General features: G+C 43.3%; 1 protein-coding gene across 1 annotated transcript in view; it reads left to right on the top strand.

Moving 5' to 3' along the window:
• The window catches only part of galnt13 (UDP-N-acetyl-alpha-D-galactosamine:polypeptide N-acetylgalactosaminyltransferase 13), a 581,993-nt gene that overhangs the window by 418,256 nt on the left and 137,130 nt on the right, over positions 1-26,607 (top strand). The window contains exons 7-8 of the mRNA XM_041201818.1: positions 12,323-12,440; positions 19,554-19,734. Of these exons, the coding sequence (XP_041057752.1) occupies positions 12,323-12,440; positions 19,554-19,734 (299 nt within the window). The remainder of the gene's footprint in view (positions 1-12,322; positions 12,441-19,553; positions 19,735-26,607) is intronic.

Below are 26,607 nucleotides of genomic sequence, written 5' to 3'. Positions count from 1 at the left end.
ATGTTGTCACTGTTATGCATTTGCTCAAGATGGGAGCTAGGCTGAACACTATAGAGTGGCACTTGTTGCCTTTCCAAATGCTGATAGCTATCTTTTTTTTCGCTGCAAAAAGGCAGACAACAAAGGAAAGGAGACGATAAGTCATGATGAGGAAGCAACTCTGCAAGGAGAGGTAATTTAGCCAGGGGCAGCTTGCTGGTTTGACGTCTGTTGAACAAGGTGTGTCTCCACTCATAATTCATATCCTGGTTTATCCTTCAAACTCACAAACTCAATTGTCATGATCGAAGCATTGTTTGCATAACAGCAGTACAGCACTCAGTGGATTTACAATATGCACTGTGCACAGTATTCAATACATGTAGTATGATGACAAATTGTGTTTTCCTTTTTATAGGAGTCTCCTAAGATGATATTTCTAACGTTAGAGTGGATTTGGCATCTAACCCAACTCTGGACCATCCATCACACACACCTGACGATACAGACACCAGCTCAGATATATCTGCCTTGGGGAATTTAAATAGTCTGGTTAGGAATGAATGCATAGTCAAGCAACCAGCATGTGAAGAACAGTTAGTGATCAGATCAACAGAGGAGCAAAAAAGAGCTTAATAGATATCTGAGCTCAAGTGTTTCTGCACTGCAGAGACTATGGCCCAGATCTTCCAATCATTGGCAGTGATTGTTGGATTGCAGCTGCCCTTGAAAATGCCCCCGACTCGACGGTGCTGCGCATTTCTTCCGGGATCTTCTGAGCTTGACTTTCATAGAAATGTGCCGAACAGCATCATTCAAGGAACTCCATCACAGTAGAGTCGAGGGAAGACATGACACAGTCCCTCTTTGCAGCACTTGCTGCCGTCGGATAAGTTTAAAGGTCCAGTCTAAATGTTAGTGAATGAATGTGAATGGGTGAGTAGATGAATGGGCTAATGGGTGAGTGAATGGGTAGTGTGGGTAGGTATGTAAGTAACTAGATGGGTCAATGGTAAGTGAGTAGGTGGGCAGGTGGGCATGTGAGTGGGGAAGATCCCAAGCAAATCACTGAATGTTTTGCAATAAAACCAGAAACAACCAGCCAGTCTGAAATTCTGGCAATAGTTGCAGGGTTATCACATGATTTAGCACCAAGCACAACACAGTCATAGTTAAAACAAAACCAAAGATACCTGGAAAAACTCAGCAGGTCTGGCAGCATCTACGGAGAGGGACACAGTTAACGTTTCGAGTCCGAATGACCCTTCAACAGAACTGAGTAAAAATAGAAGAGAGGTGAAATATAAACTGGTTTAAAGGGAGGGTGGGACAAGTAGAGCTGGATAGAGGGCCAGTGATAGGTAGAGATGACCAAAAGATGTCACAGACAAAAGGACAAAGAGGTGTTGAAGATGGTGACATTATCTAAAGAATGTGCTAATTAATGGTAGAAAGCAGGACAAGCAAGATACAGATAGCCCGAGTGGGGGTGGGGTGGGGTAAAGGAATCGAAAAAGGCTAAAAGGTAGAGATAAAACAATGGATGGAAATACATTTAAAAATAATGCAAATAGGTGGGAAAAGAAAAATCTATATAAATTATTGGAAAAAAGGTCGGGGGTGGGGGGGTGGTGTGAATCGGAAAGGGGGTGGGGATGGAGGAGAGAGTTCATGATCTAAAATTGTTAAATTCAATATTCAGTCCAGAAGGCTGTAAAGTGCCCAGTCGGAAGATGAGGTGTTGTTCCTCCAGTTTGCGTTGAGCTTCACTGGAACAATGCAGCAAGCCAAGGACGGACATGTGGGCATGAGAGCAGGGTGGAGTGTTGAAATGGCCAGCGACAGGGAGGTCTGGGTAATGCTTGCGGACAGACCGAAGGTGTTCTGCAAAGCGGTCACCCAGTCTGCGTTTGGTCTCCCCAGTGTAGAGGAAACTGCATTGGGAGCAACGAATGCAGTAGACTAAATTGAGGGAAGTGCAAGCTGCTTCACTTGAAAGGAGTGTTTGGGCCCTTGGATGGTGAGGAGAGGGGAAGTAAAGGGGCAGGTGTTGCACTTACTGCGGTTGCATGGGAAGGTGCCGTGGGAGGGGGTTGAGGTGTAGGGGGTGATGGAGGGTGTCCCAGAGGAAACTATCCCTGTGGAATGCTGCTGGGGGGGTGAAGGGAAGATGTGTTTGGTTGTAGCATCATGCTGGAGTTGGCGGAAATGGCGGAGGATGATCCTTTGAATGCGGAGGCTGGTGGGGTGAAAAGTGAGGATGAGGGGGACTCTATCATGTTTCTGGGAGGGAGAGGAAGGTGTGAGGGTGGATGCGCGGGAGATGGGCCGGACACGGTTAAGGGCCCTGTCAACCACCGTGGGTGGAAAATCTCGGTTAAGGAAGAAGGAAGACATGTCAGAGGAACTGTTTTTGAAAATGGCATCATCAGAACAGATGCAACAAAGCGAAGGAACTGAGAGAATGGGATGGAGTCCTTACAGGAAGTGGGGTGTAAGGAGCTGTAGTCGAGGTAGCTGTGGGAGTCAGTAGGCTTGTAATGAATATTGGTGGACAGTCAATCACCAGAAATTGAGACAGAGAGGTCAAGGAAGGGAAGGGAAGTGTTAGAGATGGACCGTGTGAAAATGATGGAGGGGTGGAAATTGGCAGCAAAATTAATAATTTTTCCAGGTCCAGACAAGAGCATGAAGCAGCACCGAAGTAATCATCGATGTACCGGAGAAAGAGTTGTGGGATGGGGCCGGAGTAGGACTGGAACAAGGAATGTTCCACATACCCAATAAAGAGACAGGCATAGCCAGAGCCCATGCGGGTACCCATAGCCACACGTTTTATTGAAGGAAGTGAGAGGAATTTAAGGAGAAATTGTTCAGTGTGAGAACAAGTTCAGCCAGACGGAGGAGAGTAGTTTTGGATGGGGATTGTTCGGGCCTCTTCTCGAGGAAGAAGCGGAGAGCCATCAGACCATCCCAGTGCGGGATGGAGGTGTAGAGGGATTGGACGTCCATAATGAAGAGGAGGCGGTTGGGGCCAGGGAACTGGAAATTTTTGATATGATGTAGGGTGTCAGAGGAATCACGGATCTGGGTGGGAAGCGACTGGACAAGGGGAGAGAGAATGGAGCCAAGATAGCAAGAAATGATTTCCGTGGGGCAGGAACAGGCTGACACGATCAGTCTGCTGGGACAGTCCTGTTTGTGGATTTTGGGTAGGAAGTAGAAGCAGGCCGTCCGAGGTTGGGAGACTATCAGGTTGGAAGCTGTGGAAGGAAGATCTCCAGAGGAGATGAGGTCAGTAACAGTCCTGGAAACAATGGCTTCATGTTCAGTGGTGGGGTCATGGTCCAGGGGGAGGTAGGAGGAAGTGTCTGCGTGTTGATGCTCAGCCTCTGCGAGGTAGAGGTCAGTGTGTCAGACAACAACAGCACCACCCTTGTCACCCAGTTATAATCCTTTAAGAGCCTCAATGCTGAGCAGCTGGTTGTCACCACTCTTAATAATCCCACTAAGATAGGATAGGCAAAAGATAAACACTGAACACTGTTGCTAAGGGCTCCCAGTACTTGCCAAAACTGCTCCCAACTACTTGTCAATAACCATTTGATGTTAGAATACTCACAAGTTTCCCTTTGAAAGGAGGGAAGTTCAAAGACAACTTGCATTCATATAGTGCTTCAGCATACAACTCTGGCACTTCTGAGCTTGGGAGATCATTTCAGAGGGGTGATTGAGGCTTGGATGAAGTGACTTTTGAGATGTTTTTAAAGGAATGGAGTGAAATAGTGAGCCAGATGAGTTCAGGGAGATGGACCCAGAAAGTAGAACCCTGGGGGCTATAAATTTAGTCACAAACAGCAATATATCAAAGTTAAGTTTAACCATTCAGTGATTATTATACTTGTCTCACATGACCTATCAGTAACAAATAATTCTTGGTAATTTTGTTAGTCTCATTAGTTGGACAGTTACATTTTGATTCTTGTTAAAAATGTTTCCCTTCTGTGAAAATAATTGATACGATATGAACTTAAATTCAGTATAGTAATAGGAAGTTAATTTTAACATCAATGTAATATCATAAAGGGTGCCATATTGCCAGATGAACAAGAGGTGAGATGTATAACAGTAACTTTATGAACTGTTATAACTTTCAAATCACAAAAATGTAACTAAAAGAATATTTGAGGGGAAACAAATCTGTTCTGGGACAGTGGAGATGTGTTGTGATCTTGACTGCAACTTATAGTGGATCCCGATCTGCTGAGTTTTATACCAATACATCTTCCCCTTACCTCTTGTGCATCCCCAATTTTAACCACTTCATCATTGGTGGCTGTGTTTTCAAATGTTTAGACCCTAAGCTCTGAAATTTCCTCCCTAAAACTCCCTGCCTTTCCCAGCTCTTTGATCAAGGTTTGGTCATATGTCCTAATACCTCCTCTTGTGGCCCACTGTCAATTTTTTTTTTTGAAAAAGAAAGATATAGCATATTTCAGTCACAATATGCCCCAAAGCACTTTGCAGCCTATGAGGTACTTTTGAAGTGTAGTCACTGTTATAATGTAGAAAGTGCAGCAACCAAATTGCTCCTGGCAAGCTCCCATAAGCAGCAACATGTTGACCAGATAACATTTTTTTATGTTGTTGATTGAAGGATAAATATTGGCCAAGATACCAGGGATAACTCCGCTGCTCTTCTCTGAAAATAGTACCATGGGATCTTTTACATCCTCTTGAGAGGGTAGACAGAAACATGATTTGATGTCTCGTGTGAAAGACAACACCTCTGACATTGTAGCACACGCTCAGTACTACAGTTGGGTTAGCCTTGGTTTTTGTGCTCAAGTCTAAGAGTGGGAATTGAACCCACAACCATCTGACTCATGGGCAAAAGTGCTTCTAACAGAGCCACAACTGACACTGTTTGTTTGATAATGCTCCTACAAACTGCCTTGGAACTTCACACTGTGTTAAAGACATCAGCAAAATGCGAGTTGTTCTTGTTGTTAACTAAGGACAGTTTTGGAGGCATGCCTGGTTATATACTGGGATACTAAGGAATTTCTGTTCTTATCAGCTCTCATAGCCCAGCAGATTTTATGCCATTCTGAACCTAGGGAGAGCTAGGACAGCTCTCTAATCCCAACCAGTTGCACTGAACAGATAAAATAAAGAAAGACTTGCATTCATACATCATCTTTCTCAACCTTAGGATCTCACAAAGTGTATCACAAACAATGAAGCACTTTTGAAATATATGTAGTCCCTGCGTAATAATGGCCAAAAGGTCTGGTAAGAACATTTTAATTTGTTTTGCTCCTACGCTCTACGGGCCATTTTGGAATGACAGGATATTATTTCAGCTTCTATCTTTTCGCTGTGTCTCTGTTGTGCCATGATGACCCGGGTACTTGACAGAGTTTTCAACTGTCTCCAATCTTAGGATTTGGAATGGAGATCGATAATAGTCATAGAAATGGATACAAATCTCAATCATGTGCACTTATGTCCATTGAAAGGTCACACATTATTAGAATCATAGTATATAGAAAGAAACATTTTGGTCCATAGTACCTGTGCATATCTTTGAAAGAGCTATCCAACTAGTCCCACTCTCCTGCTCTTTCCACATAGCCCTGCAACTTTTATCTCTTCAAGTATTTATCCAATTCTCTTTTGAAAGTTATGATTGAATCTGCTTCCAACAGCCTTTCAGGAAATGTATTCCAGGTAATCATAGCTTTATGTGTAAAGAAATGTCTCTTCATTCTCACCCCAGGTTCATTTGCCAATGATCTTACATTTGTGCCCTCTGATTAGCAATCCTCCTGCCACTGGAGACAGTTTTTCCTTATTTGGTCTATCAAAACCCTTCCTGATTTTAAACATAACCTTCTCTGCTTTAAGAAGGCTTTTCTTCCTAATTCCTACGTGTTCACCTAAACATACAATTGATGGGTAGTTACAGTGATTATTTTCCTGGCTTCTCCTTTTTCTGGGAAAAGATAAAACTCAATAAGGGCATTATTTAGTAGTTATATTTAATAAGCTTTATCATTGTAAGGCAAAGTTGTCACTTTACAATGACTGCCATCTGTTAACTTAATCTGTTAGCCTTCAGTACAGCATGGAATAGCACTGATATTGTTCAGTTTTGAACTTCAAAGGCCTAGAAGAAGTGTCAAATCATCGTTGCATCTTAGTGGTCTCTATTGAGAAGTATCAAATATCCTCTTACATCTCCTGCAAGTACAGAATGTTATATAATGGATATGATATGATATGCTGGGCAGCATTTTTCCCTCGTCAGGGGTGTTTTGCGCGAGCAGCAGGGTTCCTGATCAGCGCCCCCAGTCGGCGGCTTGGCGCCATTTTACATGGGCGGGCCAATTAAGGCCTGCCCAGTGTGATGTCCGCCTGGAAGCGTTATGCACTCCCTGTGTAGTTGGGGGGGATTCCCTGAGCCAGGAGTGCATTCATCCACACAGGTCTCCCTGAGGCAAAGTGCTGCATCAGGGAGATCGGCTCAAGCTTCAAAATTTCATCAAAGGCAGAAAAAAATTCCTGATATGTCCCCTCATGTGACATGGGCAGGGACATGTCAATTTCTTTTATTTAGACATATTTTATACATATTTTAATACCCTCATGAAACCACATCCTGCCCGTGGGTGAGGTTGCGTGGTTTTTCTGAAGGCCACCCGGGCTCTTCGCCTGCCACCAACCTTAAGGTTGGATGGGCAGATCCATTAATCAGTTTAATTACTTTTTTAATGGCCTTAATAGGCCTTTGACAGTTCGGTGGACGCGCAGCCAATTCGGCTGCCTGCCCGCCAAGCTGGAAATCTAAATGACGTGAGGTGACATCGGGATGCGTGCCCGATGTCACCCCTCATCATTTTACGCGTTGGTGAGCGGAAGATGCAGCCCGCTGTACCATTGGCATGACATGTCAATTATTTGTTGTTCTGCAGATTGTGTTTCAATACATTTACATATCAAGTGAGGGATTTATTTCTGTAAAACTATGCATTAAAATAGGCTCAGATTGCAAAGAAGCAGACATTTCCTTTGGTTTATAAATCGTTTAAGATACAGTAGAAGAGTTATATTCTGGATTTGACTTGTTTAAGAATGGAAGCCTTATCCAACACTTGCCTGGATTTTACCACACATGTCCCATTACCTGAGGTGATCTTGTTTTGCAATTTCTCAGCAGTTGTATGTATAAGTAACACCACGCATGTCTCAACACTCTGCATGTATTTTCAAAGATGAAATTAATCACTAACTATTCCAGGATTAAGCTGGATTGCAAAAATTACGCCTGACTTTTTTTCAGAACAATCAAGCATCTCTTCAAACTCTTCTCTCCTGCCCCCTCCACCCTCACTTCTGTAAGACATCACTTCTGAAATCTCACTTACTTAAGTTCAGACCTGATAATTGCACCATATTGGCAAATCATTCAGACCCAGGTTCTACTGAAAGTAGTAAGTTTGCTAAAGCAGAATCAAAACCACAGGGTTTCCACCAATATACAAACAATCTGCCCGAGCCAAATGTCCTGGTAGTTGAACTTTCATGTCAAGGTGATTGGCCAAGTCACTCTGTTTCAAATGCAGTGCAGGTTATTCTTTTGCAACATCTTTTGTATCATTTATGCTATAAGCATTTGGCACCCCTTTATCTTGAACCATTGACAGAAGAGATCATAGAAAAATAGAAACTGTCAATCTTCTCTGCACAGAGCTCAGCTTCCCATAAAAAGATTAAGGCCAGAGTGCTACGTCACATGGGCGCATGCCCGACTTGAATAGACATGAAATAGGGCGAGATGTTGTCAGGCGAGGGTCTCGCTGTCTCACGCACTCGTGCGATATTTAGTCCGGCGGGTGCACACGGCAGTCGGAAGCACGCCTTACGACAATTATGCGGGCAATTAAGCCCATTAATGATGTAATTAAGAGTGATTTTACGTGGGCCGTCCACATTTACAGGCGGCATTCACATTTTTCTTCAAACCTCGATCCAGGGCGGGCTGAAATGTCTTTGGGGAAATAAAATAATAAGAGATATCTGGGGACTTTTTAAATGAGGTATGCTCTCAGGTGCTTGATTTTGCTGCATGGACATATTTTGCAGCATTTTTGTCATTTCCTTTATTTTATGGAGGTCTGCAACTCACTGTTTGCATCACTAGAAGTGCTCACCTGCACCCTCTTCCCGCCCCCACCCTGGCAGCGCTGAACATTTCAGTGCACATTTCACACTGGCTGTCCTTTAATTGGCTGATTGCGGCCGGAGGCCCACTTCCCGACTGCTTCCCATCGCGCATGCCCAACAAGTGACAAATTCAGGCCTATGTGAATGAGCTATTGATACTTTAAAGGTCTGGTTGACACTTCTATAGGATTGTAGCAACAGCTTTTTTTAAAGTAAATTATGAATGGAAGTTTTTTTTTAAGCAGTTCCACATATGTTATTGTTGCTATAGGTTCACTGGTTTTGTGCAGTGTGTGTATACTGGGTGGATGGGAATGGAAATGAGTTGTCATGGAGGGTATGAGGGGCTTATGGGAATGGGTGAGGGGCATGAGCTGGGATTGGGGGCCAACACAATAAGACCTTTTGACTGTACATTTCAAAACGTTTCCGAATCCAGACTATGGTCCATGACTCCCTCTGAAATCCGTTAACCATGAGTCATGGAGAAGCTGACCCGACTCCACAAAAATCGTGGGGTGGCTAGGAGATGCCTTGCCCAACAATGGAACCAGCCAGGTTGGGAGTGAAAGGAGCGGGCTCTCCATCTGCACCCTTATCCCGAGTCAAAAAAAAAAAAATTGGGGGCTCTGGAAATGAGGGGCGGGAATCCTTAACTGGGTCCTGTATGCCATTTTTAAATTACCCCTACCCCCAGTTCCAAAACAGTCAAAGACACGAAAATCAGGACCATAGAATCATTTATGGCACAGATCTCACTGCATTAAATTTCATTTGCCACATGCCATTCTGTCAGCCTAACATTGTCCTCTTGGAGTTTACCATTAACCTCCTCACAGGTCACTTTAATTCTAAGTTGTGTGTCATCTGCAACTTTTGAAACTTTGCCCTGTATACTAAAGTCCAAGTCATTGACATATATTTGGAAAAACAGTGGGCCCAGAGCCAATACCTGGGGAGTCCACTGTATGCCTCTAATCCAACAACTCTTCGCCACTACTCTGTTTCCTGTCAATTAACCAGCTTCATTTCCAAGCTGCCACTGTCCATTTTATCCCATAGTTTTCAACTTTGCTAGCAAATCTATGGCATAGAATCCTACCCATGGCAGGTGGGCTGGGCAGGAGCGGGCGGGGGCAGGCGCGGAACCAACTGCCACCCGCGATCGGCTGAGCGCCGCCATTTTACACAGGCGGGCCAATTAAGGCCTGCCCAGCGTAACGCGCGGCCGGTAGTGCTAACCTGTGTGGGTGGGGGGAGGAGGGAGAACCAGGGCCTGTACTCTTTCGTGCATGCACGCTCAAAAACGCAGCAATCTCCCTGAGGCATGGAGCTGCCTCTGGGGGATTAAGTAGATAATAAAAGTTTTTTTTTTAAATAAAATAAAAAATTACTTAAACATGTCCCCTCATGTGACAGTATCACATGAGCTGGGACACATTTGTGAAGTTGACAAAATTTATTTATTAATTTTATAAAACCTTCAGGAAACCTCATCCCGCCCGTGGATGAGGTTTCCTGGAAAACGCGAAGGCAGCTTGGGCTCTTCGCCTGCCCACCAACATTAAGGTTGGATGGGCAGCGTTGTTAATAAGGTAAATTGCTTTATTAATGGCCTTAATAGGCCGTTGACAGTTCAACAGGCGTGCGACCATCTACGGCATGCGCCCACTGAATGCAGTATCAAAATGATGCACAATGACTGGGATCAGGCGTACTCCTCGGATGAACATTCTCACTTAAGGTTGAGAAAGACAGGCTTCACAGACACTTAAATGGGTCTGTCTGGGTGCACACCTGACGTCGCCTCGTGTCATTTTATGCATCAGCGTGTCAGGCTCGCCCCTGCACGCCAATGACAATATTCTGTCCATGGCGTGGCACTTTATCCTAATTTCCCTTCCTAGCCCCTATGCTAGCTGACATTTCAAATGGTTCCCTCTCCTCAGGCAATACTTGTGACTTGTCATGGACTATTGTGAAGGAATGCAGCAATAAATACAGAGTTATAATATTAAAATAGTGATTCCCATATGAAGTAGGGATTAAAAATTAAAAGTAAAGTTAATCTGCTAGACAAAGGTTTAAAAGTTTATATACATGCCTGGACATAATGGCTGAAGGACAAAAAAAGTCCTGTGGCATAGAATATGATATATCCTAACACAAAGTAGTCCTGAAAAAACAGGGAACTGGCCTTTACGTCATCTCAGCAAGGCATTAATAACTTGTTAAGATACTGCAATCTAACAACAGACAATCTTAAGGATGATCCAAAATATTTTTTCAACTGAATCCTGGAAACTGAGTGTAGTGACCACTATCTGCACCTCTCAGTATCTTGATTGCTCGAAGGATGTTGACTAAAATGAAGCATGTTGATGAAAACAAAGGATGTTTTCCAGCATGAGCACTTAACATGCTTCCTGCTGGTTCAGTTCTTTTATGGTGTAAAAATTGGAACCACATAAGAGGATTTTTAGATTTGTTGGATTCACACCAGCATTTTTCATAGCTGCTGTAGTGTAGTGGGATAGTTCTCCCCTTAATTGGGACAGAGGTATCTTGCTGGATAGCTTTTTACTCGGGTGTTTAAGGTAAATACTGCTTTAAGTATTGATGGATATCTTAAGTATCTCTCTGTATCATTAATAAGACTTGGATTCTCAAATAGAAACAAGATTACACTTTTCCTCAAATGCTCAATGTTACAATTACCATTTAAAGTGAAATACATGTTTGGTTCTTTAATTAAATTTTATATAATTTGGAAAGTATAATGTTTCATATAGTCTTCTGTATCCAAACTTGAAAACACTTCTCCATATACCCATCAGTGGAGAGGTACATTGTTGTGGAGATATGCTATAAACTGGCTAAAGCATCTTAAAAAGGCTGTCTGGAGGATGATAATATTCTCTAGTGGTTCCTTTCCTTCAGGGAGATTTAGATCAATTCTTCCAACCCATTTAAGCATCTGTGAAGCCTGTCTTTCTCAAACTTAAGTGAGAGTGTTCATCTGAGGAGTCTGCCTGATCTGGATAAATCCCAAAAAGGGGCTAGGATTATAATCCAAGTCACCATCCCTCCTTCTTCTTTTTGACCTCCTTGAGTCCAACTACTATACTCGCATTTCAAATAAGTTAATTTTGAGTCATCCAGCTCTGGCAATCACTCCTAGATAGACTGGCTTTGATTGCTTTGATAAAAACAAAAAAACTGTGGATGCTGGAAATCCAAAACAAAAACAGAATTACCTGGAAAAACTCAGCAGGTCTGGCAGCATCGGCGGAGAAGAAAAGAGTTGACATTTCGAGTCCTCATGATCCTTCGACAGAACTAGTTCTGTCGAAGGGTCATGAGGACTCGAAACGTCAACTCTTTTCTTCTCCGCCGATGCTGCCAGACCTGCTGAGTTTTTCCAGGTAATTCTGTTTTTGTTTTTGATTGCTTTGACTCCTGACTGGTCCAAAAGAGCAATGCCATGGAAGGTAGCCATAAATAATCTATCCTAACCCATATCAGGATGAGTTTTATGTTTAATATTCAATATATGTTTATTAATTCATTAAAATATTCATTAGTATTCAATTATGTTAAAATTCAAATGACAGTTGTCAATAACAGAAGACAGAATGACATATGATCAGGAACGAATTTAAGACACAAGGGTGAATGTTAATGTATTTAATAGTTTCGTTTTTCAGGCTCCTTCACCTTTTTCTCCTACTTATAAAGAAATAATTGTATATTTTATTTTTGGCACACAAGTTTATACGATGGATGGCAAGTACATTGGTATTAAGAAATTTCTTTTGACACCAGTGAAATAGAATTCCCCATTGGTATTGACAAATCTTAAACCACACCCCATTTAACTGGCCAACATTCCTATTCAGAGAAAAAGGTAGATTTTACCTGTTAGGCTAGATTTCTAAGTACCAATTCACTACAGAGAAGTAAAAATGGAACTTCTGCTCCAGGAATTTAAATCACCAATATATTTTTGAGAAACTTCACAAATAATTAATTACATCACCAAGCTAGTATATTTACCACCAATTGTAGTTGTCCGTACCAAGAAGTCACATATGAATTATTGTCTTTCCTTTAGGACACCTACCATGGCCGGGGGCTTGTTTTCGATTGACAGGGATTATTTTGAAGAAATTGGAACATATGATGCAGGGATGGATATTTGGGGTGGAGAGAACCTGGAGATGTCTTTTCGGGTAAGTAAGTAGTTTATCTTATCATTAATCATTGTGTCAAAACGATTCACTCAATTTTAAATATGTACATAGAATTTGGCAACAGAATAACTTACTTTTAAACATGCAATAATGAAAAATTGATATTTTCCAGCTACTCATTAACTATTGGCTGAGCACATTGTGCATATTTATGACTGAACTTTCAGGAGGATGATTCTCAAAGTACTGTAAAATCAAACCATATCAAGTAAGCAATGGTAACTTGCTGGAAAAAATCCTAGTGATAAAATCTGTGGGCAAAGTAAGATGTCGTCAAGTCTCATATGAACAAAATTTTAGTGTGTCACACAGCTTTTCTTGATAGTTTGTGGATTAGATTCTCCTCTATTACCACTCATCAGATTACAGTTTTAGGGCGGAAAATGGAGTATAATGATCTACTGCTTCAAAACTGCCAAACCAAAATTTGCAGTAGAATTATTCCCCAAAACCTCTGCAGTTCCCTTTAACTCTTGCCAGGAGCCTACCTTGCCACATTTAACATGGCTATTGCTCCTAGCACATTTTCCTAGACTTGTCACCATTATTTAAGGGGTGGTGTGAACACCAGTAATGTATCTCTGAGACAGATACTGCATTTGTTTGCTGCAGCTGAAAATTGGTGTGCAAATTGGCTTGAGAAAGAGTTAAAGTGGCAAAGAAGCAGAAAGAGATTGTGCATTATATGGTATAATTCTCCTGTCAATGTAAATATCAATGAACTTGAGTTTGTGAATTGGTTTTAACATAATCATATCCCAAAGTGCTTTATACATGAGAGATTGAAAGCTAGGAAGTGTGATGAAACTGAAGCAGTTCTGACTTGTTTTAGTTTGGCAATGTAATTTCTGTTGTAAGATAAACTATTTACTTACCTGAAAGGACATCTCCAGGTTTTCTCCACCCCAATTATGTATGAGTATATAGACATTTAATAGAAGCAACATTCTTTTTCTTCTTCTTCATTTCTCTGATCAAAGACAGGCCTGACCCACAGTGCCTCAATCTCTACCACGGTTAGGGCAAGGAGGCAGGTCCAGAAGAGACAACAGGCAGAAATTTTCTCTCGGTGGGCAGGCACGTGCCTGACCCGCTCGAGCGTGAAATGACATGCGTTGACGACGACTGAGTGTGCCGACATCAACGCACAGTCGTGCAATGGTTCATTCAACGGGCGCATGCCAGTGTCAGCAGGGGGCCCGCCGACAGTTAACAGGACTGTTAAGGCCATTAAGTAATCAATTAAATTTTTCTTTGGCTGTCTAACCTAACAATTGGCAAGTGGCCTTTGCATTTTTTTTTGAAACATCATCCACGAGCGGGTTGAGGTTTCCAAAAGCAAATAAAAATAAAATAAAAACTTTAATTTTTCATCAATAACATGTCCCTGCTCATGTGATACATGAAGGGACATGTTTCATTACATTTTTATTTTTTTTTCATATCTCTTCATCTCCCTGAGGCAGCTGTGTGCCTCAGGGAGATTATGAAGCACTCACTCGCGTGCATGCACAAAGTTTGCACTCGCCCCGCTCACCCTCCTCCCCCACCCCCACACAGGCAGCGCTGCCGCTCCCGTTTCAGGCTGGGCGGGTCTTAATTGGCCCGCCAGTGTGAAATCATGGTGCGGCGCCGGTCGCGGGTGGTGGTTGGCTTCCCGACTGCCCTGCCCACCCCCGCCAAGGGCAAAATGCTGCCAATTATGTAGTGTATATGAGAGTAAGGGGTGGCAAAGGGAATTGACAAATTAACTGAGGCAAATGGATTTGAGTATGGACAGGTGCATGGCCATTTGGTTTTGACAAGCAAGACAAATGAAAGTAGTTTCGAAATGTTGAGAAACTGAAAAGAAACGAAGAGATTTGGGAGCTGAAGTAGATAAAATATTAAAAGCTGGCAGACAGGTTCAAAAAATAATCATAAAAAGCTATGGAATGTTGGCTGGTATCGCAAGGGAACTGGAATACAAAGGGGATGCTTGCACAGAGCCTTGACCAGACCCCATTTGGAATACTGCATCCACTTTTGGGCATCACACCTCAGCAATGATGGATTGGCTTTGGAGGGAGAGCAGCATAGATTCAGCAGAATGGCTTAGAGGGTTAAGTTATGAAAATCAGTATAGTAAACATGGCTTTTTTCATTTGTCATGAGATGTGACCATCGCTAGCAAATCAGCAGTTGTTGCCCACCCCTAATTGAGGAGGTGGATGGTGATCTGCTTTCTTGAACTGCTGAAGTCCATATGATGTAATGATGCTATTAGGCAGGGAGTTTCAGGTTTTTGGGCCCTGCAACACTGAAGAAATGGCAATGTAGATCCAAGTGAGGATGGCATGTGGCTTGGAGAGCAACTTGCAGACGGTGGTGTTCCCATGTATCTGCTGCCTTTGTCCTTCTAGATGGCAGAGGTCCTAGATTTGGAAGGTGCTGTCAATGGAGGTTTGGCGAGTTGCTACAGTTCATGTTATAAATGGTACGCATAGCTGTTTGAGGTTGTGGATGGGGTGCTGATAAAGCAGACTGCTTTGCCCCGGATGGTGCCAAGCTTTTTGCTATACTCATCCAGGTAAGTGGAGAGTATTCCATCACACTTCTGACTTGTACTTTAGATGGTGGACAGGTCTTGGGGACTCAAGAGGTGAGCTACACACTGCAGAATACCCAGCCTCTGACCTGCTTTTGCAGCCACTATATTTATCTGGCTAGTCCAGTTAAGTTTCTGGTCAATCTTGAGCCCCCAAGATGCCTGTCCAAATATCCCCTTATGTCATCTGTCTTGGTATCAGGCTTTGTCTGATAATATTCCTGTAAAGCATCTTGGGACATTTTACTATGTTAAAGGCACTATGCAAATGGACTATGCTATTCTGTATGGTCAGACGTTGAAGATCTCTGGTTACAGCTGGAATCACAGGACCTTGGTATAAAAACAGTAACATAACTTTCAAGCCAGGTAACTGAAAATGTCATGAGTTTCCTTCATTTGGCAAAGTAAGCCTGAGACTAATAAAAAATATAATAATGTTTCATATTAACAATATTGTTTTTGGGGATTCTACTGTAATGTTTCAATTTATTGTAGCATTCTGGATTTAATGGGAAAGAAAGATCCTCAAATTAGCTGTGTCAAATTTCTAAGAACTAAGTAGTAACTGATGCAGTTTACTATATTTCATTTTGTGCAATATGGAATAAACTCTGTACTTAAGTACAACACTCCATTTTTCATTCTGTACCAGCTTTTAATGTAGATCAGGGTACTGTATGTGCTTTCTTTTCTAATGTGCACCATCACTTTGTATTTCTCAACATGTTACTTAACTTATTTGTACTCATGCATCGCGTTCAAAAGGACACAAACTATTTTGGCACTAGTCATTTGCTCTTTCTATTCTCTATAAAATTATTTTTTAAGTAGCATTCTCTATGTCATGGTTCAAAGCATCACGAGCTAGAATAACAAAATTGCAGAATATAAGTGGTTATTTTCTGTTGGGGCTTTGTGAGCAATTTTACAATGCTGTGAGAACAAATATATTACTTTCACAATGAACTGGGAATCTTTCCAGAATAAAAAGGACTTGTATAGGAGAGACAGGCTGCATTTAAATCATGGAAAGACAGAGACTTGCAAGGCACCAAAAAAACTCCTTTCAACTAGCTGGATAGGGTGAAGAATGGAGGGGTGGTTTGAGCAGAAGAGGGATGGTGGCAAGAAAGAAACAGGATTCCAGATGGGCTAGATCGTAAGGTGAAGAGGTAGGTATGGATGTCAACATCCAGAGGGACACACATGCACAAATCAGGAATGTGATAGAATACTCTCCACTGCCTGGATGAGTGCAGCTCCTACAACACTCAAAAAGCTTGACACCATCCAGTACAAAACAGCCCACTTGATTGGTACCCCATCCACAAACATTCACTCCCTCCACCACTGACCCACAGTGGCAGCAGTGTGTACCATCTATGAGCTGCACTGCAGGAACTCACCAAGGCTCCTTAGACAGCACCTTCCAAACCTATGACCATCTAGAAGGACCAGGGCAGCAGATCCATGGGAACACCATCACCTGGAAGATCCCCCCCAACCCACTCACCATTCTGACTTGGAAATATATCACCAGTCCTTCACTGTCGCTGGGTCAAAATCCTGGTGCTCCCTCCCCAGCAGCACTGTGGGTGTACTTACATTGCAGGGACTGCAGCGGTTCAAGAAGACAGCTCACCACCACCTTCTCAAGGGCAGTTAGAGATGTGCAATAAATGCTGGCCTAGCCAGCGATGCCCACATCCCATAAATGAATAAAGAAAACAAGAATACAGTTTGACAAATAGCAGGTCTCCACCATAAGCATTCTCTATACCGCTTATGATCAGGAATTCTCCTTTACTGCCCAGTATCAAGTTCTGAAAGAGGTGGTCCTGACATTGAAGCACCTTGTTTTGTATGTTGGATATTGATTTGAAATAAAGTGTGTGTCTCCATATCCTTTTCTCCAATTTTCCATGAGGCAGACTCTAGTTGGATAAGACAAGTTATAAATCAGGAAGCTATTTTTCATTTTATACTTGAATGCTTAAAGTAAATTAAATTCATTTAGTAATACTCCACATCGAAAATGGCAAATTACACAACACTGTCCCAGTCAGTGAGCTAAATGAAACTTTTTTGACCAGTAATTATCCTTAAGCAGATTATCCTGAAGCTTGAGAGACCCTCTCTCCGTCCAAAATTCTTAGTTCAGTTCAGACGTTCTGACCATCTAGACTCTTTTTAGCTGAACAGGAAGCCAAATCTTGTCCCTCCTCTCTGTCTCCAAGCATTGACCAGTAGAGTGTCAATCAAATTAGTTTCTAACCCTAACCTCCTGGTTAAGGTTTCTGTGGCAGCCGCCTTCTGCAGGCTCAAGTAATAATAGGTGTAAACGTCTACCAGAATGTTTAAACAAACTTTGATTTGTTCATATTCTTCAACTGATCCAATTTGTTTTCAAAAGATACATCCTGAAAACATCTTCATGTCATAATTACAAAATAAATTAAACTGAGATCCTCCTAGATCAAAATAATCAACAATCCTGATATGTTACAGCTACTCATTCATAAGCGCTGACCCCCTGACCCCAACTGATGGAAGGTTGTGTTTGTAGTGTACTAACCTCCCCAATTGTCCCGCTGTTTTAACTATTTTGAGAGATTTATGAGACACTCGCGTGGATTGTGGGCAACTAATTATAAAGTTCAGGCACTGACTTGATTTTGATGCAGGACTATGCGAGTTATATAATGTGCCAACAACACCAGGGAGAACTGTTGCAAGATGGATTAAATTGTATGACAAATTTTGCAGAAACCAGAAGATGGAGGCTGATCCAACTGGCAGAAATGTAGCGGGGAATCTTATGCTTTTACCAGTGACAGGTTTGGTGGCGGGGGAGGCCATTTAATCAGGCAGGAGAGCGGCGGGTGGGAACCCCACTACATTTCCCACCTCCACCCCAATTAGGTCCTTCTCGGGAAGGCCTTCCTGCCCTGCCACCAACTGAGGCCCTTAACTGGGGAATTAATGGCAACAAAGGCCTCATCCTGTTACCGTTGATATTAACCCAGCAGCAGGTGGGGGGGGTCTCGCCATGGGGGAAGCATGACAGGAAAACCCTGTTGAGGTTGCTTGAGGGCACACAGGTTCCCTTGTTCAAAGGTACTCAGTGACTGATGAAGGGACCTGGCATCAGGAAGAAGGAAGCCTTCTGAGAATCACCCCCTGCCCTTGCTGCCGAATCTCTTCCCTGAGACCCCCCACCCCACAACCCTCCCTTCCAGCCATTATTCACCTTTGGCCTGGGATCCCGAAACAATTCTAGGCCTTGGGTGGGTGTCAGACCAGCAGGAACCACTGCCCCTCCGATGGCACTACCATTCAACTTCCATGCTCTGATTGGCTGACAACTCTCGGCACGCGGGACATCTGCCCCCGAGGTCCTTGATGCTGGGGAAAGACTGTTAGTCTGTCAAATGCCTGAGTGGAACAAGATACGGCAGGCATTCCCGAAAGGAATCGATGTGAAGCTCAGCTGGACATGACTCTGTTGCCTCTACAAGATTCCACCCATAGTTTGGGGAGCAGGGGCTTATAATCGCAGGGGCCCAGGATGACATATTGGCCATGATTTTTCCTGTGTAACCTTGAAGAGCAATTCTGCCCCTTTTTGCTCAATAAAAATAATTTTACCACCTAACTTGTCAGCCCTTTTACTGTACCATCAGGTTTTACTGAGCCAAGTTTCCATGGTGAAAGCTCTGCTCAGTAGAAAATGGCATTGGGCTCCAGTGCATGTCATTGTACTCTGATTTGCATAGATTAATTCGATTCCTGCCTGATAAAGGTAGGAATAATTGTACAATAGAAGGTCCCGGGAAATATGATATCAGGAATGGGTTGTCTTGTTTCAGTTTAGTTTGGAAGACGATGGCACTAAAATATTTTGGCTTTTGATATTTAATGTCTTGTTATTTGGAAAGCTCTTGATTAAAGATTTTGCTTTTTAAGGTTCTAGCTTTTGAATTTGACACTCTGCAGTGGATTGCACTAAGCTAACTGGCTACTTATATTTGAACTCCTCCCCCAAACAGTCCACAGCAATTGTGCAAGCATTTCTTGAACACAACGTTTCTGCAGCACCGTGACAGGAATATGTCGTATGACATTCCCTCATCACAGACATCCAATTTGAATAAATAAGCTCATAACTGGGCAGATAGAATATTTACCCAAAGTCATTTCCAGCAGAAAATTTAACATCTTGTTGAATTTTATGAAGCAGTTTTCTGTAATTTTTGAAAGATATAGTTAATGTAAAGAAAATTTGAGACACATGTATATCTAGTAATAATGAATAAAGACATTTTGTTTTCATCACAACACAGCATTGTTTACCTAAGAAGTACAATGCAACTTAAGGTCCAAATATTAGAGTGTAGGAGGGTAACCATTGACTTTGCTGAGAGTATTGACATCATATTTACTGAGTTGATTTGGGTGAATTAATACCAGTGAAGAAAAATATCTCCTTTGTCTTTTCCCAGATATGGCAGTGTGGTGGTTCCTTGGAAATTATTACTTGTTCTCACGTTGGTCATGTGTTCCGTAAAGCAACCCCATATACTTTCCCTGGTGGTACTGGACATATCATTAACAAGAACAATAGACGCCTGGCAGAAGTCTGGATGGATGACTTCAAGGACTTCTTCTACATTATATCACCAGGTACTCTTATACTCCAGGGAAATTATTTGTTTTGACCTGGCCTTCATTAAGTGTATTACAATACAGAATGATGATGATTTATTTCATGATCCATTTCTAAAAATATAAACCCCTACGTATTGCATATATAAGTTTGCATCTTTTCAGTTGCTTTCAAGTTGTTTGTTGGCAGAAGCAGTTTAGCATTCATTAGTAAAGCTTATTAGTATAGAACTTTTGCTATAATTCTTTTGGCTTTTAAAAAAAGTAGCCCAGTGCATTGAGAACTATTTTGCAGACTGCTTGTTGCTCTTGGCCACAAAATGTGATATTCCTTTATATTTGCCTCCAACACTAAACGTGCATAGTTTTGTCCAATATGTAATAAATAATTTCTCAGGGCCAGCTTGTATAATTATTACTACACATAAAGCAGCTTAGTTTCTAATGATTAGATGACTAGCATTCCTAAATTATGAATAAATTTATTATGGTAGCACTGTGTTTATGTTACTGCAGTAGTAATCTAGATAATGTGAGGTCATATTTCAGCATGAAATTTGAGAAATAGAAATAAATCTGACAATAAAAAACATGATATCAGTAAAGTGGCCATAAAGCTATGAGGTTGTAGTTACAACAAATTGGTTCACTGATACCTTTTGGGGAAAGAAACCTGCTATCCTTGCCTGCTCGTGCATGCATGCACCAGTCCCACACTAACATAATTTACTCTGAACTACCCTCTAAAATTGCCTAGAAAGCCGTTCAGTTATATCAAATCTCTATACCACATGCTCTGCAACACTTCAGGGAGAAGACCTACCACCATCGTCTCAGGGAAAACAGGATGGGCAATAAATGCCTACAATGCCCACATACCGAAAAGAAATGTTAATGTTGTGATTAATCTTTTTGTGTAATTCTTATATTTTGTTTGATAGCAGTAATGCAGGCAGCATTTATAAAACAGAAGTATAATGTTTCAGAGATACAAAAGATAGCTCATCCATTTTGCCAAATCATAATGAAGAATATTAATAACCTGTTACTCATTAATTGTAGATCATTATTTATGAAGATCTTAATAATTTAGCACAAGCTAAAGAAAAACAGGCAGGCTTGCTGTTTATACTAGTGCCACAATTGATTATTTGTAACATAATCCAATAGTGGGAAAAACAGAAACTAGGAGGCTTTGTAATCCTTTTTCCACACTTCTCTGGTATCTAATGAGCTATTTTATTGCATAAATGATGAATCCAGTTGTGGAATTCACAAATTTAGATTGATAGCTCAGTAAAAAATGCATAAAACCAATTTAGTTGAATGTGGCACTGAAGTCCTTGCAGATTATATAATGGAGAAATGGGGCTACTTCTTTAATCACACAGAATAGCACAAAAAGCAAAAAATTGGAGAGCACCTTATAATTGCTGATATAGACATCCCAAAGCCTTTAGGTACAATGAATTATTTTTAAATACATTAATTGTTGTTATGTAGGTGAGCAAGCAGTAATTTTGCACCCATTACAGTTCCATAAGTGGCATAAGATGAATGGTTAATCAATTATTTTATTGGTTGACATTGGGAAAATTCTTTTCTTTGAATAGTGCTGTGGGATCTTTACCAACCACCTGAACGACTCAGACAGGCAGATGGGACCTCAGTTTAAAATCTCACCTAAAGGATGATGTGCTGAATCAAATTAATTATTAATGTGATTTCATACTGTTTTGTAAAATAGCTAGAGAAAAACATGCAAGCTGTATTGCTTCAGCAAATTTCAAAATGATGTCTGGAGCCTGGTACCTTGAGAACTGTTAATTTTAACCTTTAGATGTCTGAAAGTGCTGAGAGTATGGTATTTTCTATCTTTTAAAGGTAACAGTAAACATGGTGGATACCCTATGATAAAAATTCGATAGCTCAAGAAAAAGGGTATTGGGATTATGGTACGTGATTAACCGCCACCTAGTCTAAGTAATGCATGTAGTTTGTGTGCTGCCTGCTAACTTAAATGATGGTAGCTGTGCATCTTAGCATGGGGCATGGGGCCCAAGTTCTGCAGTGGCTTGCACCATTTAAAGGTAGCCTATAATACTCTGCAGCCTGAGCCTCTTAAAGGGGGAGTGCATTCTGGCTGCAGCAGATACTGAAAATTGTTATAGACAAGTGTCTACCTACAGGAAGAGTGAAGATGGCACAGCATGGCAGAGAGTCAGCTTCTGGAATGTTGTCCTCCCACTCTACTGAACCACCCATGCAGCAATGGACTTGTGTCTGACTGTACTCCCCAGATGAACCATCACCCTCACCAGTGTTCTGAACTGAATACTGGTAGGAGAGCAGGAAGCAGAGGAGATTCCTGCACCATGTGTCTGGTTCTCCTTGGTTGTCTGGCAGTCACCCGTTCCTTCTCTGCCTGCATAACATTAAGCCGTGAGGGTACCACCTCCATAAATGTGCTATCCACATAGTTCTCAGTCTCAGGAATGCACCACAATGACAGCAGCTGCTGCTCCAGCTCCGAAACCTGAAACTCAAGCTCCTCCAGCTGACAACTCTTCCTGCACACATGAGATGGGATCTAATGGAGCCTGGTGGAGCAGTGTAGGTAGCAGTGGGCCTGCATAATCGCAGGGAAGGCCGCACTTCCCATTCTTGCCAATGGGAAAACCGACCCCCATTAAGTCAGTGATGGGAATAGACCAATGCAGGGAACCTACCTGCTGGCTAATTAGGCTCATTATTGACCCAGTTAAAAATCATTGTGCCTGACCCCACTGGGGCTTGGTGATGGCACAGGGATTCTCTTGAACTCAGATGAGTTTCCCATGCCTCTTGCAGGTTTTGACCTGTAGGTTCTGTCAGCAGCCTCCCAGGGGCCTCTCTTTTCAAAGACACCAAGTGCCCGATCGAGGGACCCAGCATCAAGAAGGAGGACCCCGCTGAGAGACAACTCCAGCTCTTGCATCTGGCCCCTCTCCTCCTCCCCCTCCACCCCCCGTGACCCCCCAACCCAATCCACTCACCTCCTGGGTGATCTCTGATGAAGGCTCACTGTATCACTGGCAGCAGCCACCTCTCCCAGTCGCACTGCCTGCAATGGAGAGCTCCCAGCCTGATAGACATTTAATTTGGTCGGGACCTCACCTATGCAATGTGGATTTCATTGGCAGGATCTGCATCAGGAACACTAAATCCAGCCCGTGGTTGTCCAGGACATGAGAAGCATCCTCAAGTTCCCACATGGAATGGGATGTGTATTCCAAGGGACTGTGGTGCCCTGTCATGCTTCTATTTATTAGAGTGTTATTAAAAAGTTGGAGTTTATCTAGACTTTCTCCCAGTGAAGACCAATCTGTGAACTAGAAGTACCTGTTTTTATTCAGGAACTGCATCTTTGAGTTAGGAATGTGAATGGACCAGTTGTACAGCTTCTGCATGTGTACAGACATCTGTTAATTTTCTGGTCCCGTCAGTGACAGGTGTCATGGTGGGCAGAACTGGAAAATGTGTAGGAAGCTCCAAAACCTGGTTTCCGCCAGCATAAAAAGACATCACGATTGTCCGCTACCAACTTTAATGGCAGCGCACATCTCCCCCGCCGCGCCATGTCGGGGATGGCACTTGAATATATGTAAATATCGTGAATGCTCATTATAAAGGCAGCTCGCCAGAATCACGCCCCCCACTCCTGACCAAAAGACCATGCTGGAGCCTAATTAGATTGGCGTCATTCATGATCAGATATAAGTGACGCGTACCTGATGAACTGCACTTCAACCGTGACCTCGAGGTATGCTCGCCTACCTTTCACCGAGCTGCACTCACAGCTGCTCCAACTCCCTGCCAGGCTGTGCAGGCAGCAGCAGAGGGAACTCAAGGAGGATTCAGAGCCAAGGCTGTACATACCAGAGCAGCGGTAAGGTGGTGGGGGGCTGGGTGGAAAGGAGCTGGTGGGAAAAGACTTGGTCTGGGGGTGGAGTGTGACATAGGACAGAGGCAAGGGAAAGAGCTGGAGGGCAAAGACTTGTCTTAGGGTCCGGGGTAACGTCCCCGGGGCCAAAATGGAAAGACAGTCCAGTGCAGAAGTGTCGCGGATTAGATTGCTGATTGTCGAACGACTGCCCTTGAGCCAGTACAGGGAGGGGGAGGGCCAGTTCGTCCTGTGTCAGTTATGCCCAGCACAGTGTGCACAGGGAGTAGTCACCACCTCACACATGTCAGTTTGGGGGTTTCTGGCATAGTACTAGGCCGCAGATGGCACAGTCACTGCCAGGGAAGTCATCTGCAGCCTGTAGATTGGGAGAAGATAATGTAGGGTGAGGGTTGTGACTGTATATGTGACACTATATGTGACTGCGCAATAGGCTTCAAGATGGGGAGGGGCTGGGTCTACATGGGGCATTGGCACATCAACCTCAGAGGGTTCAGGGGGTAAGACAGTGATAACCACCACAATGACAATGGGATCAAGGATTGGAAGGGCAAAACTGAGAGTGATTGGAGGGAAGGTAATCTGAACATTATGCTACTCCAGGACAATGGAAGGGATTTCCACAGTCACAGGGGGAAGGTCGAAGCTGGTCTGGTAGTAGAACCTCAGCACCATCATTTTCTAACCTGAAGCTATGTCGCAGTTGAAAAAGAAAGTATAAACAAACTCTGCAGGGGATGGCTCTCTGGGTTGGTGGGAGGAGTTGACCACTGCACTTGTGGGCCATTTGAAGGGACACCCAACTGAAATCTGTATTCCCTGATAAAGAGGAAGGCATAGCTGAGATGTGTTGGGAGCATTTCAATGACAGTGGAGGGAATCAGGAGCCTTAACCGTTATGACGCATTCGTGCAAGACTAATCACGGTTCATCCCATGAATCGATTTCCTTGCAATAACCCATTTGTCCCATTCTTGGGAGATCCCCATTTGCAGAACAACCCTTTGGTCAAGGAGGCAATGGGACAAACTGCAGATACCTTTTGTCTACAGAATGTCTAAACATTGCAGATTCAGAGCTGGGAACACCCACCTCCCCTTAAAAAAATCTCATTCCCTCATTGGATGTTAGAGTGCGCAGCCTGAGGCTTCTAGTGCCTGCCAAAACTCCTGCAGATTTAAGTGCCTGTTCAATGCACTCTCATTGCAGTAGGGTTAGCTGGGGTGGGGGGGTGGGGGGGGCAGGGGGTGGTGAGGAGGAGGAGGGGTGGATATAATCACACTACCAAGGGTTTAAGTTGGGATGTTGTGCCTGCACTGAAAGGATCCCATTGGCACCACAGTCAATCCCCAGTCAGCAACAGGGAGATGACCTTCGGAGCTTAATGCTCACTCATTCTTCTGTGCAATGTTCCTGCAGAGAGGAAAGTGAGAGAAAGATGGATGGTGAATCTAACACGTTGCATTCATCCTGGCATACAGGCAATACCAAATGCAAAGAAGATTGGCACATCAGCACCAGGCTCACCAAAAGGAAGAGTCTCACTCTGATGAGCAAGGGGCAGCAGGGCCCTCTCCATTCCCGGAAGCTGAGGCCCACAGAGCTGAGCATAAGCATCTCACAAGACCAAGGCTGTACAGTAGGCACTTGTCATACCTCCAGATGAACGAGACACAGTGCTGTCAATGCCTCCACATGTCTAGAGGTCTGGTTGGTCACATCTGCCACATTCTTCAGGGGGAGTTGGAACCATAGGGACTGGGAGGACATCCGTTGCCGCTGGCTCTCAAAGTCACCACTGTTCTAAGCTCCTACACGAGTGGCTCCTTCAAGGGCTTAACCAGGACTTCTGCTATTTCTGGATTCCCACAGGAGCCTTCAACTGCACTCATTTGGCTTTAAGAGCTCCCTGGCAGCAGCTAGTCCAATACATCAACAGGAAACTGATGCAGCTGGTCTGCAATCACCTTCTGCAGGTATGCGCCAGATACCCAGGAAGCTGCCACGACTCATCCATCTTGAGTCAATCGCACATCTCGCAAATCTTTGAGGGACCTCAGTATATCCAGGGTTGGCTGCTCGGGGACAAAGGCTACCTACAAAAGACATGGTCGATGGCCCCCGTTTGGGATCCAGAAACTGCCTCTGAGGAATGGTATGACGTTGCTCATCCTGCAACATGATCATTGATAGAGCAGACCATTGACATCTTGAAGATGCGATTCTGATGTTTCAACAGGTTAGTTGGCATTCTGCAGTTCACTCCCCAAATGGTCTCATGCATCATCGTGACTTGCTGAGCGCTATACACCTGGTGCTCCAAAGGGAGGATGTCTTGCAAGATGATGAGATGGAGGAGCTACATGGCTGCAGGTCTCCTGCAAAGGATGGCCAGGAAGCTGAGGGAGCAGGAGAAGAGGCTATTGCACTGGCTACAAGGGGCAGGTGTGCACCGGAAACGCTAATCGCCACCAGATTCCAGGAAGATGATGACGACTAGCTATTTTGATCCTCTCTGATCAGTGTCTGCTTTGTTGGGCCCACCTTACTACCTGCAATGCTATCCTTCTCATTTCAACCATCCACTTCAATCTGTGAATGAGTAGTTTCACTCTAGCTTACCATGTCCTCATCCTATGAAGGTCAGGCAGCCTCAGGAGCATGTGGCCTTTCATAAAGTTGTTCATAACTATAGAAGGACCTTTTGTCACCACACCTCAGATGGTTCAGCCTCTTCAAACATTTCTGCAACATCTCACTCACAATGACAGCTGAAAAGAGGAAGGAGCACCACTGCAATCTTCAGGTCAGTCATGGCAGTATACCTTCATTCGGACAAGGTGCATCAAGGAGATCAATAGGGACTTTGCCTTCTGTGTGATTTCGATGGTGATAGTGCAAGGCAATATTTGGGCTAAGTCGGCTGATCAAGCAATAGAACTATTGAA

Source organism: Carcharodon carcharias, chromosome 12, assembly GCF_017639515.1.
Source record: "Carcharodon carcharias isolate sCarCar2 chromosome 12, sCarCar2.pri, whole genome shotgun sequence".
NCBI lineage: Eukaryota > Metazoa > Chordata > Chondrichthyes > Lamniformes > Lamnidae > Carcharodon > Carcharodon carcharias.
Note: the sequence above shows the minus strand (reverse complement) of the source record. Positions and strands in the feature narration are given on the sequence as shown.